At 51.2% G+C, this 14,119-nt stretch overlaps 1 protein-coding gene across 10 annotated transcripts in view; it reads left to right on the top strand.

Annotated features, from left to right (window-relative positions):
• The window catches only part of TACC2 (transforming acidic coiled-coil containing protein 2), a 204,704-nt gene that overhangs the window by 183,690 nt on the left and 6,895 nt on the right, over nt 1-14,119 (top strand). For 9 of the 10 annotated variants that reach the window (XM_060171129.1, XM_060171124.1, XM_060171125.1 and 6 more), the window contains 3 exons: nt 234-377; nt 1,350-1,426; nt 8,861-8,904. In XM_060171129.1, the coding sequence (XP_060027112.1) occupies nt 234-377; nt 1,350-1,426; nt 8,861-8,904 (265 nt within the window). Of the gene's footprint in view, nt 1-28; nt 144-233; nt 378-1,349; nt 1,427-8,860; nt 8,905-14,119 lie in introns of those variants that run through there. The other variant, XM_060171133.1, reaches the window with a different exon arrangement.

The raw sequence follows: 14,119 nt of genomic DNA, 5'->3' as shown, positions 1-14,119 counted from the left end.
CCATCAGCCCCTTTGTCTGCTTGGCCAGGTGCATGGTGATCGGTTTCCGGGCGTGGAATCCCGCCTTTCCCCCTCACCAACATTTCCTCATCCGTTGCTGTTCTTTGTTTCGTGGTCCATGCAACCAAAGCACTCGTGAGAGGGTGGGTCTGAGTCTCCTGTGTCAGAAGGGCTGAGGCTAACTTTTCCTTCTCTTTTCTTTTCTATTTCTTTAATGAAAATCCACTCCACAGAGGGAAGCCGTTCACCCAGCAGACGTCCCCATCTCCAAATCAGCCTTGTACTCCCGCATCGGGACTGCTGAGGCGGAACAACCCGGAGGCCTCCGGTTCCAACAGCCGGACCTGGACTCTGCACTCCAGATCGCCCGAGCGGAGGTAGGTTGGGGACCCCCGGGCTGGTTCCCACCGCACTTGAATTAGTACTTACACCTGCGGGCCACGCTGCCAGCATCCCAAGACCCACTTGCTCCTTGGTCCCCTGCACTGAGAGGGTGGCAGACAGCTGTTGTCATATCACCAGCCTCTGTGAGCTCTTTGGTTTACAGCATAGCGTGCCCCCTGCTGGTAGGTGGGAGAGATAGCAGAACTGTTTTTATTGCATAGAGACAGAAATCAAGAGGGAATGGGGAGATACAGAAGGAGAAAGAGAGACACCTGCAGCCCTGCTTCACCTCTTGTAAAGCTTCCTCCCTGCAGGTGGGAGCCAGGGGTTTGAATCTGGGTCCTTGTGCACTCAACTGGGTGCCCCCCGCCTGGCCCCAGGATTATTTTTGCCACCAGAGTTATCTCTGGGGCTCGGTGCCGGTACTATGTGCCACCACTCCCAGCAGTCCATTGTTGCCCTTTCTGTTTTGTGTGACAGAACAGAGAAGCTGAGAAGGGTAGGGGAGAGAGACACCTGCAGACCTGCCCCACCACTTGTGAAGTGCCCCCTCTGCAGGTGCAGACCTGGTGCTTGAACCCAGGGCCTTGCACGTGATAACATGTGCGCTCAACCAGGTGCGCCACCACCCGGCCCCACAAAGGACTTTCAGGTTTAATCCCAGACACCACCATAAGCCAGAACTGAGTGGTGCTCTGATTCAAAAGGAGGAGGAAAGGAAGGAAGGAAGGAAGGAAGGAAGGAAGGAAGGAAGGAAGGAAGGAAGGAAGGAAGGAAGGGAGGGAGGGAGGGAGGGAGGAAGGGAGGAAGGAAGGAAAGGAGGGAGGGAGGAAGGAAGGGTGGGGAGGGCTTTCGGCTGCAAGTGTTGGATGTCTCATCTTGGTCTGTGAAGCTCTCAGGTCTGAATTCTCTCCTGTGTGGACTCACCTTTACACACACACTCTCTCTCTCTCTCTCTCATCCAGATCCTATCTAAGGAGAGAGAGGTCTCGGAGTGGAAAGACAAGTATGAAGAAAGCCGGCGGGAAGTGATGGAAATGAGGTGAGCCTCCCCAGAGCGCCCACCCCCCCCTTCATGTCAGGCATCTTTGTTGTGGTTTTGGTGTTTTGAAACTTGTCTTCCTCCCTTGGTGCTGTCCATTGCTCCCATGTGGTGTTGGCACTCGAACCTGAGTTTGGGGACCTGGTAAGTCATGCATCTGCTGCGTGAGCTGTCACCTGGACCCCACAGCCCACTGCTCCCACATCCTTTCCCCCTCCAGCAAAGGTGAATCAACTCAGAGGATTCCCACTTGCATGAGCGGGTTTGATGTGGGTTTGAACGTAGTCATTTAATGCAACAGCGGGCTGATGTTGTGCTGAAAATCTGGAATAGGCTTCATTTCTTCAGCCTCAATGTTTGGGAAGAAGGGAGTCAGTGAGTTTTTATAAAAATTGGTGGAAGAATCAGTATGTTGGGAGTCGGGCGGTAACACAGCGGGTTAAGCGCACGTGGCAGAAAGCGCTAGGACCTGCATAAGGCTCCTGGTTTGAGCCCCCAGCTCCCCACCTGCAGGGGAGTCGCTTCACGGGTGGTGAAGCAGGTCTGCAGGTGTCTGTCTTTCTCTACCCCCTCTGTCTTCCCCTCCTCTCTCCATTTCTCTCTTTCCTATCTAACAACGACGACATCAATAAAAACAACAACAAAAAAACACCAAGGGCAACAAATGGGAAAATAAATAAATATTAAAAAGAAAAAGGAAGAAAAGAAAGTGCTTGTGTCTTTACAGCACAACTAGCAGGTGCTGGCTTGTTTCCAGAACCCACAGCACAGCCCTGATGCAGCAGAGAGAGGGAAAGAAAAATCTGGGCGGAGAGGGAACACAATCCTTTATTCGCACTGGCACCTCAGGGTTGGGTGAGAATGCAGCAGTTCAGGCCATGTGGAGCTAGCCAAAAATGGCCGCCCCCCGCAGCACCCTTTTTGCCTCTAACCTCTGAAGTGGAAAGCGGCGAGAGAGAGAGAGAGAGAGAGAGAGAGAGAGAGAGAAAGAGAGAGAGGAAGTAGGGATTTATAGGTCAACACCCAGGAGTGACGTGTCAGGACAGGATTGGTTGGAAAAGGCACTGCGAGAACGTCCCAACTCTCACGGGACTGGCACTAGCCTGGGGGCCAGCTTGGCAGAAGTGACTGCATCTGCATAATTCCCCAGCATCTCACCCCCCCCTTTTTTTTTTTTAATCTAATGGACACAATATAGGAAATATAGAGTGGAGCAGGCTTAAATGTTTTTAAGGAATACCGTGCTCAGGTGGGAAGATGTAGCACGTTTTCATGGGGGAGGGAAGGCTTAAATGGCCGCCAACCTTGTGAGATTTATGTGTCCTCTCCTGTGCTCAACCCCACTTTAGAGAGAGAGACCTGGAGGGACTCATCTCATAGGTAAGCTCTGCCAGGCTCAATCATCTCCTCACAATATTTCTGCATCTTTACCTATCTTTCTATCTAGTCATCGCATTAAGATGGTTCAATATCTGTAAAAAGACTCTATCTGTGACAGAGGAATATTAGTGTAGAGGTGAGCAGAAACCTTTTGGGCATAAACCTGAATGCTATAACAAAACAGGAAGGGACAAGTAGGGGAGCAGTAAGAGCCAGTGTGATGTCAAGGGGAGGCTTGGTGTGCAAAGAGGCATTCCCTGTCTCTGGGGGCTTCCCCTGCCTCTGGGGGGGGGCAAGGCTTCATAATGAGGGGTTGTTTCCTGCCTCAAAGGGCAGGACCTATAGGCAGGAGGGCATGGCCCGCAGAGGGGCTATTTGGCATTGTATAGTCCTGAAGGCAATAGTCTGCAAAGTCTATGAACTACTCAGGGTCAGTCTTTGAAAAACCAGCAGCGTGAAGGGAAGGAAGCTGCTGTAAAATTGTGTAAAGTGTCCAAAGGGTAAACCAGCAAGTCCAATAGAAGTGTCAGTCCAAAGTAGGCGACTAGGGGGAGAAATGCCAGGGGATGAAATGCTGCACGTCTATCTCCATCAGGAAGGTCAGCCACTGGAATTCCGCTTTTTCAGTAGAGAGTGAGCTGGAACCTGTGAATCTGTTTCTTTAGGTCGTGCCAGGTCACGTCATTGGTTTCGGGAGGTGCGTTGTAGTCATGCCATCTTGTGGGCGATGTCAGAGAACAGGGGTCCAAATGGATTTTCAGGGATTCCATTTGAGCAGATGCTTTTTCAGGTGAAGACTTGACAGCTGTAATTCACTTGCTTGTGAAACAAAACTTGTAGCAAGTTAGAAGTTTACTATAATTGATAACATTGATGATTATATTTGGTTGAAGTATCTTTATAAATTTGGAAGGTCTTTCTCGTATCATTTTAAGGCTGCTTAACCAATTTAAGCGCAATAAAATGTGGTAAGGAAAGAACCATTGCTAGAGCCTCAGGCATGAGAATCATTAGCATAACCATTGTGCAATCTGTCTTATGCCTGGGTTGGTTCTACCTCTAATTGAGAAGGTATTTGAGAGCTTTACATATCAATAACATCTTTTTTTTTAACCTTTTGTTACATCCGTACAAGATGGAGACACACCCTAGGTGTGTGCAGGATTTTCAGACCAAATTTAGTTAAAATATATTGATTTTTAACTAATTTTTACCTCAGCCTTTAAATGTAAGTTAATTTTACCTTTATGAGAATTATGTTGAAAACTTTTTCATTTAACTTTGCCTGGTAAGAATGTAGCCATAAAGTTACATTTCTAACCTTAAAGTTAATGTTACCAAACTTCAAACACACACATAAACATGGTCTTCAATACACAAGGAGAAAAACTTTTGTTACGAAGACATGTCATTTTAAACACGAATTTAGATCTGTACTATCTTCGTTGAACCACTTTTACTCACACAGTTTAAGACTGCTGAAAGCAGAGAGGTTAGACAGAAGCAGGCTTAAGATATTTAGAGAGAACAACAAGGGGGGGATTGAGAGAAAATCTGTAGGCAGCTTTTGTTTCTTTAGCCTTGAACCAGATTATCCAGATCCCACCATGTAGCATCATGAGTCCTCGGAGGGCATCCTAGTCCAAAAAGCTCCTCGTAATTCCATTTAGGGTGCTTCTGACGATTTCTGCTGGATTGCTGCAGGCACCCATTTTTAAAAACGTCTTCCCATCGAAGAAAGAATCAAATCAGGAGGGTAGAACTAACCATGTGTCTCCATTCTTGGGGACTGCCAGGGTACTGGAGAATGCTCTTCAAGTTAGAGTAGTCTTTCTTCGCGGGAAACATGTGAGAGGAAGTCCAGAAAGTCCCAGGAGAAATCTCTGCGCATCCCCCAAGCTCTACAATCACGGTCATAAGGAACCAAAGTTTCCTGGCCAGGGAACCAAAGTGTGGCCCAGAGTAATGCCGCGGAGGCAGCGGTGGACCTGCGTTCTCATGGACTCCGCGGCCCACGGGTCAGCCGGCGGCTTCAGCAGCTACGCCGAAAGCTGGGAGGGAAGAGACGCGGAGAGCGAGAGAGTGGCAGGACCCGCCTCACCAACTGCAGCCCATAGTGGATAGGTAGCCAAACGGCTTTACTTATCTGGTGGATGGGTGGGTTAGATCCCACGTTGGTGCCAGTCCCTGTATGGGCGCCAGTATGCCGGGCTGAGCTTCACGGGCGGGAGACAGAGATGACCAGGGACCCATGGCTGAGTGGTACGCAGTTCAGTCTTTATTCATGTGGAACGCAGCGCAATCTAAGCTCTCTCTAATCACAATCTTGTTCTTATATAACCTGAGGCAAAAGAGTCAGATCCGAAGAGGATGTACGTAGGATAGGGGGTGGGGAGAAAGAAAAAGCCCGAACCAGTGAGGATTAAACCAATGCCCTGGAGGCAGGGGGGTGCTCAGTCAACAGTGGCTATGCAAATAGAATACAGTGTTAAGCAGGGGGATCAAACCAATGAAATAGAAGGAGTCTTAGAAGCAGAATCCAGAAGCATACCAACAGGCTTCATTTCTTCAGCCTCAATGTTTGGGAAGAAGGGAGTCAGTGAGTTTTTATAAAAATTGGTGGAAGAATCAGTATGTTGGGAGTCGGGCGGTAACACAATGGGTTAAGCGCATGTGGCAGAAAGCTCTAGGACCCACGTAAGGCTCCTGGTTTGAGCCCCCAGCTCCCCACCTGCAGGGGAGTCGCTTCACAGGTAGTGAAGCAGGTCTACAGGTATCTTTCTTTCTCTACCCCCTCTCTGTCTTCCCCTCCTCTCTCCATTTCACTCTTTCCTATCCAACAACGACGACATCAATAAAAACAACAATAAAACACCAAGGGCAACAAAAGGGAAAATAAATAAATATAAAAAAGAAAAAGTACAAAAAGAAAGTGCCTGTGTCTTTACAGCACAACTAGCAGGTGCTGGCTTGTTTCCAGAACCCACAGCACAGCCCTAACTCCCACATCAAGTCTCAAAGCCAAGTCAAGCCGTCTCTTGCGTTTTCTAGGTCAGGCGACGCCTTCCTTGAAAATCCTGCTAGGTTCTTCTTTCTGCTGATGCTTTCATCACCACTCCTGGAAGTTAATTTCGGTGCGCTATTTCACGTCCAGACGGAGCCCTGATGCTCGCCTTCTATTAAATCCCCCTCGCTCTCTTACTTTCGGAGAGGATGAGGGTGGCGGCGGAGGGAGCAGGGTGAAGTGGGACATATTGGGAAGCCCAGAAGTTGTGTTTCTGGTTTCTCAGGAGAAGTTGCACCCTGAGACCTCCTGGGAGTGCTGTTAATGAACTATACAGGCAGATGTCAGGCGCCGCCATCAGCTGTCACAGCTGTGCTGGTTGTTGGTGGCCCAGAAGCCAGCCCCGTGGACGTCTGGAGTGATGTGGAGGCCTGAGTGGGCACCAGTGAGCTTTGGAGCTGTTCCTAGACACTGGGTCTCAGCTTCCTCATCTGGAACGGGAGGGGGCAGTGTCATTACAGCACCTGAGGCCATGAATGGAGACCCAGAGTCCAGGGCTGCGTTCCACTCTAGCCCTTGGTGACACCTCATCGGGGTTCCTCGGTGACCCTGTGTCTGGTAGCCTGGCCAGCACTTCTGAGGCCAGTGATGACTCCATCTCCCAGGCACTGTAAGGAGAAGAGGAAGGGGGACGGGCAGTGGCGCACCTGGTTACGCACACATAGTACCAAGCACAAGGATCTGCGTGGGGATTCGGGTTTGAGCCCCTGGCTCTCCACCTGCGGGGGGGTGGGGGCAGACAACACTTCACAAGTGGTGTAGCAGGTCTGTAGGTGTCTTTCTCTGTCCTCTTTATCTCCCTCTCCAATTTCTCTCTGTCCTATCAAATAAAATGGGGGGACAAGAAGGTCACCAGGAGCAGAGGGTCTGTAGTACCGTCACTGAGCCCCAGCGATAACCCTAGAGGGGGGGAAGAAGAAGAAGAAAATGGGGAAAAGGAAAATGCAGCTCAGCAGAGGCCAGCGTCATCCCCTCCAAGGCACAGCTGGCAAGACAGGACAGGCCCCTCCCTCTCCCCTCCCCCTCCCTCTCCCCTCCCCCTCCCCCTCCTCTCCCTCCCCCTCTTCCTCTCCCCTCCCTCTCCCCTCCCTCTCCCTCCCCTCCCCCTCTCCCTCTCCTCTCCCTCTCCCCTCCCTCTCCCTCTCCCTTTCCCTCTCCCCCTCCCCTCCCTCTCCCTTTCCCCTCCCTCTCCCTCTCTCTCCCTCTCCCCCTCCCCCTCTCCCTCTCCTTCCCTCTCCCTCTCTCTCCCTCTCCCTCTCCCTCCCTCTCCCTCTCTCCCTCTACCTCTCCCTCCCTCTCCCTCCCCCTCTCCCTCCCTCTCCCTATCCCTCTCTCCCTCCCTCTCCCTATCTCCCTCTCCCTCCCTCTCCCCTCCCTCTCCCCTCCCTCTCCCTCTCCTCTCCCTCTCCCCTCCCTCTCCCTCTCCCCTCCCTCTCCCTCTCTTCCCCTCTCCCTCTCCCTCTCCCCTCCCTCTCCCCTCCCTCTCCCTCTCCCTCTCCCCCCTCTCCCTCTCCCTCTCCCTCTCCCCTCCCTCTCCCTCTCCCCCCTCTCCCTCTCCCTCTCCCCCTCCCCCTCCTCCTCTCCCTCCCTCTCCCTCCCCCTCCCCCTCCCCCTCTATCTTTTACTATAATGTATCTCCTTTGGTTCTTTTTCTAATATTTAATTTCTTTTAATAAGAGAGATAAAGAAACACCAGAACACTGCTCAGCTTGGCTTGTGGTGGTACTGGGGACTGAACCGGAGACCTCAGAGCATAATGTGTTTCCGGAAAGGACTCACAAAGAGCCCAGTGGGCCCATATAAAGGTCACCTACCTTCCTTCCTTCCTTCCTTCTTTCCTTCCTTCCTTCCTTCCTTCCTTTATTTAATTTATTGCCACCAGGGCTATCACTGGAGCTCAGTGCTGACGCTACGATTCCATGGCACCTGGATGCCTTTTTTTTTTTCCTTTTTATTTTAGTTGACAAGACAGAGAGGGGTTGAAAGGTGGGGGGCCAGAGAGTGAGCAAAACAGAGAGACCCCTGCAGACCTGCCTTTCTTGTCATATTCACCTTGGGATGTGGCACTGACTTTGAGGCCTGAGACAAGTCCAAGACAGAGACCCCGTAACTTTGAGGCCTGTAGACCCTTCAGTGTGTGAACTTCTCACATCACCCCCATCACGCCCATCCTGGAAGCTGGGTTCAAGCCTGTCCTTGCCAAGGGGGGTTGTCGACCCCTGTGCTAGGCTTCTCTGAAGCAGGATCAGCTGTGACTGGGCCCTGGGGACTGGTGGTAGTCAGCACCACTTGGTTCCCTCCCAGAGAATCATGATTACGTAACATAGGTGAAGCCTGCAAGTCTTAAGAGGCTCCTTCCGGAAAGTTGATTTCAGAGGGACGGCTTTGTCACTCCTTGGTTTTTCCACTTGGGGGCAGCAGGGAGCTGGTTGAGGTTCCCATATGAAGTTGGAGGGGGAAATGATTCAGAGGTTACAAAATTCTAAGGAGGAATCAGGGTAGACTTCTTGGAGGAGATGACATGTGATTTGGACCCTGAGAAGCAAGACTCTCAGAGGGAAAAAAAATCAAGATAGGAAGTTAACAATGTGGGCGAGGGGACAAGGGCACGGAAATGAGCAGTCCCAGAACACACAAGAAGCCGCTGGTTCTCGGTGAGCCACTGTGTTTCCATGATGGCGCGTTAAGAAGGAAAACTGACAGGAGTCGGGTCACTAATGCTTATTTGTTGGGCTGTGGGTTCAGTCTTTTTTTTCTTTTCTTAGTGGGTTGTGGGGAGCATGCTAAGGGTTTGCTCAAGAGCTGTGGGGTGTCTGGGCTTGTGCATTGGAAAATGATCTGATTGGGTGAGCCAGGCTTGGGGAGGGGGACCTAGGAAGCTTGATCTGACTGTGACCTCTGGTGCGTGCGCTCGTCAGCCCCTTGGTGTCTGGTGCTGGCTCCCTTTGAGATGATGTCATGGTTCCAGTGTGTTTTCACTTCTCTTCCAGGAAAATCGTGGCCGAGTATGAGAAGACCATCGCCCAGATGATAGGTGGGTGTTCTGACTGCCAGGGCTCAGGCCTGCCCGGAGGCTTCTAAACTATGGACTTCATAGAGGAAGGCTTGGGGCTTGTCCCTCGGAGAGGCAGAGGCCCTTTGGGGAGGAGCTCAGGACTCTGAATGTGCTTTTTCCCAGGACAGAGAACCTGGGCTTCCTAGAAGTGCCTGCTAGAATGGCCCTTAGCTTTAGTCATGCTTATGGGACCTCCTGAGGGTTTATTTTCTCCCTGGTGGCCATTTGGCCCTGCCAAGACTGGCCACTTCTTTGGAGGAAATATTTTGAGTTGGTTCCTGAATTGCTTGGAGACTTAAAAAAAAAAAATTCTCTCCCACCATGGGGAATCAGATCCCCAAGCCATGTATTTAGTCGAGACTTGAATGGCAAATACCCAGCCAGCCTTCACACAAGGATGGTTAGAACACATGACAGTCCACTGGCCACCCTTGCCTCTCCTGACCTTAGTGAACACTGTGACTGTCACAACCCTTTCTCACTGATCTTGGATACTGCATCAGTGACCATCTTAGCACGGCGTCCCAGGTAGCCAGTTGGGGAGGGGGGGGCTTTGACCTTCAGCAGAAGAAAGCTTCAAATTAAAAGTCATGCCTAGATCTTGTTTGAATGTGGTGTGGGGAAATGAACTCAGGGCCTGGAGCTGGCATGCCACCACCTAGCAGCCTCCCCAAGCCCATTATCTAGTCTTTATTTTGAAAGAGAGGAGAAAGGAAGAGACAGAAATAGGAAAGGCACTACAGCACTGCTTGCCCATCCATGATGCTCCCATGCAGTACCAGGGCGTGAACCCAGAACCTTGTGCATGGCAAGGTGCACACTCCTGGACTTTTTTTTTGTCTTTTTTTTTTTTTTTTTTGCCTCCAGGATTATTGCTGGGGCTCGGTGCCTGCACTATGAATCCACTGCTCCTGTGGCCATTTTTTCCCTCAATTTTTTGGATAAGGCAGAGAGGAACTGAGAGTGGAGGGGAAGACGCAGAGGGAGAGAGAAAGATAGACACCTGCAGACTTGCTTCACCACTTGTGAAGCAACTCCCCTGCAGGTGGAGAGCTGGGGGCTCGAACATGGATACTTGTGCAGGTCCTTGCGCTTTGTACTATGTGCGCTTAATACAGTGCATTACCGCCCAGCCCCCCACCTCTTTTTGTCTTAATAGACGTCTTGCAAAAGTACCAAATTCTGGGGGGGGTGTTTGTGTTTTTTTTTTATCACCAGGGTTATCTCAGGGGTTCAGTGCCTGTAACTATGAATCCACTGCTCCTGGTGGCCTTCCCCCCCCCCCCCAGAGGGGAGGGGAGGGGAGCTAGAGAAGGATGGGGAAGGACAGATCCCTGCAGACCTGCTTCACTGCTTGTGAAGCATCCCCTGTACAAGGGGATCAGGGGGCTCAAATCTGGGTCCTCGTGCATGGTGGTACATGTGCTGAACCAGGGACACCACTGCCCAGCCCCCGCCGAATTCTAGTTTTTAAATGAATGGTCACTATTCAAAAATGATCCTAAGTCTAGGCGGAGAAGTTGCTGGTGATCTCTTTGTTTGCTTAGACCCAGAACACCAGCTTTTGACAAGCCCTTGACTCCCACAATCACAGGGAGTAAAAAAAAAAAAAAGCCCAGCTCAGTGCAGACCACAGCTTCTGTGGCAAACGCGACAGGTTTCCGTGACAGGTTTCCAGCCGACGGCTCCTTCCTCTTAGACTCGACGTTTGCCTGGGAGTCTCGCCACACTCCCTCGCCCTTGGCTGCTCTCCATTTGAAGGAGCTTTGACCCCCGTTTTGTTATCAAAAAGGCCATTTCTCGCAGAGCTCAGAGAAAAGCCACTTGGGGCGATTCTGAGGTTCATCCCCCTGCCGCGTGCTTTCTAGTAATGAAGCCTCTTCATTCAGTTGACGCCTTTATGGATGCATATGGCGTGGCTTCAGAAGGCGCAAAGCCTCCTGGCGCTCTCGGCCTCCTGGAGTCTCAGAGATGGAAGGAAACAGCACTCACTGTCTGTGTGAATCGCTCACCCTTTTCCTTTTTCCCACTTGAGGATGAATTTGGGGGGCTGTGTTCCAACGCAAATCGAGGGGCTTTTCCCTGAAAGAAGCCCGCCTAGAACCATCTTTTCTGTTGCTTAGCTGTCAGCTTGATTTTTACTTTTTTAATAGGAGAAAGACCCTGTTTTTTGTTTTTGGGTAGAGACAGAGGGAAATTGAGATGGAAGTGGGGTAAGATAGAGAGAGAGAGAGGGAGAGAGACAGAGAGAGAGAGGGAGATAGAGGGAGAGAGATTGATAGAGATAGAGAGACAGGGAGAGAGATAGAGACAGACAGAGAGAGGGAGAGAGCTACAGTACTGCTTCACCACTTGTGGAACTCCCCTTCCCCCCCCCCCACACACACACACACAGATAGAGATTAGGGGCTTGAAGCCAGATCCTTGAGCAAGGCAGTTTTATTCTTAATGTGGTTCTGTAGAATAAACCAGATGCCTCACAAACGTGTGATAGCACTGACTTGCCTCCCTGGTCCAATTTTAAGAGAAAGAGAGAGAGAGAGGAGGAAGAAGAAGGAGGAGGAGGAGCAGGAGGAGCAGGTGCAGGAGGAGGAGGAATTCAAAGCATTGTCCCACGAGTCGTGGAGCCCCCTTGTAACGCCAGGGATAGAACCGAAATCCTTAGCACAGAGAAGCAGGTGTTCCGTGTCCTAGGCCCCACGACTGGCAACCCTGACATGAGCAGACATTGCCTCTTGCACACTAGAAGTAAATAAAATCAGTAGCAAGAATCTCTGCAGTTGGGGTGAGTGGCCTGTTCTTGTGGTGACAGACAGAATAGCCAACTCTGATGCTTCTGTCAGTGTGTCTGGCAGGCAAGACTCACTGGCACAACACTTGTCGTTCTGGGCAGTGAGGAGCACGTGGTTTCAGGGGCCCTGGCCACACCGCTCCTGTCCCCAGCATGTCCACGTCTTTACCCCCACCCACACCCCCCGTACCCTCTCCTAGGCCTGGTGTGTGGACCTGAGGGTCCCTCCATTCAAGAACTGTGGATTTGCCCCTTTGAGCATGTCCTGGGGTGTTTGGGCACTCCCTGTGACTCCACGGATCCCTCCAGTGTCCGTCCCCACAGCAGAATTGTCACTTGGGGTGTTTTACCCATCTGTCTGTCCTTCCCTCCCACACTCACTTCTTCACCATGCTCCATGTGACCCACCTGTCAGGGGCTGTTCCCATCAGAAAGGTGGCAGGTCTGTCAATGTCATCTCTCTGTCACTCTGAGATCATGGATTGGGGCCACCACTGATTTTCTTTGTAGGAGGTGGGAGGTGGTGGGGACCTGTGGTGGTGGCTGTGGATGGAAGACCCTTCTCTGAGCCAGAAGTGGGTCTCTCCAGGTGTGTAATCACACCCACATGTCCCTTCCAGCTTCCCTGTTCTCGTCATTCATCTAGCCAACATCGGTGATGCAAGAGTGAACTCAGACCCAGAGAGCTGGGCCAGGTGGGGGCGGGGAGGCAGGAGGAGGGTGGCAGAATGAAAGGAAGGGCATTTTGAAGCTGAAACTAGCCCCCCCCCACCTGCTGCTGCCCGGCTCTCTGGCTTCCATATAACCCTTCACAAACACCAGCTCCGTGCCACCCATTTCCCATCATGGTCCGCTCTTGTCCAGTGTTACGAAAGAGAATCCATGTCATTCAGCTCACACGTTGAATAATGAGAATCCAGAACAAAAAAGACCTTTGCTTCTGCATTCCAGGTGGTTGCCATTGATTTCTTTCTTTTCTTTCTTTCTGTTTGTTTGTTTCCCTGCTTCTCTAACAACTGCCCTGATGATCTGTTTTGCTTCTGTTTTCTGTTGCTTCTTGCCCTTTGCTTGCAAAATGCACAGGCAAGCCTGGTAAGTAAACGCTTTTCACCTAATTTCACACCTTCCCTGCTTTGTTTTTATTCTGTTTTTGTTAGTTTAGTTTTTGTGTATTTGCTGCATTCCCTCCCCCCACCACCACCACCACACACAGGGGTTAATAGTGTTGTGACTATTAAATCTCTGGGCATTATTGTTTTACTGTTGAGTCTGGAGCATCTCTGTGATTTGGGGCTGGTTTTCTGACTTAGAGAACCTGACTGCATTTGTAATCTGCCTGAAGATTTGGGAAATACTCGCGCCTCCCTCGTCTCCTGGGAACTGGGAAATGCTATTTTAAAAAATATTCCATGGGAAGGCAAGGAAACTGGAGGCAGCAGGATTTCAGATCCAGGAAATCAGATGGACACCGTCTCATAAATGGCTCCCTTCCTGAGCCGAGGGGAACGTGCACATGACCCCAGAGCAGCCCACAGTGAGCCTTGTCCAGGCGTGAGGACTGAGCAGGCAGACACAGGTCACAGAGTGATGGCAAGCTTTTTGGCTGTTAGTGAAGCTTTGAGAATCCCTCTCCTTCTCCTTCTCCCTTCTCCTCCCCTTCCCCCTCCTCTCCTCCCTCTCCTCTCCTTCTCCTCTCCTCTCCTTCTCCTCTCTTCTCCTTCTCCCTCCTCTCCTCTCCTTCTCCCCTCCCCCTTCCCCCTTTCCCCTCCCCTCCCTTCCCCAGTCCACTCTCCTCTCCCTCTCCCCTCCCCTCTCCACTCTCCCCTCTCCGCTCCTCTCCTCTCTTCTCCTCTTCTCTCTCCTCTCTTCTCACTCCTCTCCTCCTCTTCTCCTTTCCTCTCCTCTCTTCTCACTCCTCTCCTCTTCTTCTCCTTTCCTCTCCTCTCCTCTCTTCTCTTCTCTCTCCTCTCCTCCCTCTCCTCTCCTTCTCCCTTCTTTCTTTATTGCCATCAGGGTTATTGCTAGGACTTGGTGCTGGCACTACAAGTCCACTGCTCCCAGTGGCAATTTTTGCTTTTATATTTTATAGGGTAAAGAAAAATTGAGAGGGGGTGAGGGAGAGAGAGAGAGAGAGAGAGAGACAGAGACACCTGCTTCACCACTTGTGAAGCTTGCCCTCTGCAGCTGGGGAGCGGAGGTTTGAACCTGGGTCCTCCAGCATGGTAATATGTATGCTCAATCAAGAGCAACACCACGAAGGCCTGAAATACCTTTTCTTTTAAAAGTTTAGAAGTAGCAAACAGGGAGTCGGGTGGTAGCGTAGCGGGTTAAGCACAGGTGGCACAAAGCGCAAGGACCGGCGTACGGATCCCAGTTCCAGCCCCCGGCTTCCCACCTGCAGGG

The sequence above is a fragment of the Erinaceus europaeus genome, chromosome 14 (genome assembly GCF_950295315.1).
Source record: "Erinaceus europaeus chromosome 14, mEriEur2.1, whole genome shotgun sequence".
NCBI lineage: Eukaryota > Metazoa > Chordata > Mammalia > Eulipotyphla > Erinaceidae > Erinaceus > Erinaceus europaeus.
The sequence above is the reverse complement of the archived record's forward strand: the minus strand, read 5'-3'. Positions and strand labels throughout refer to the sequence as shown.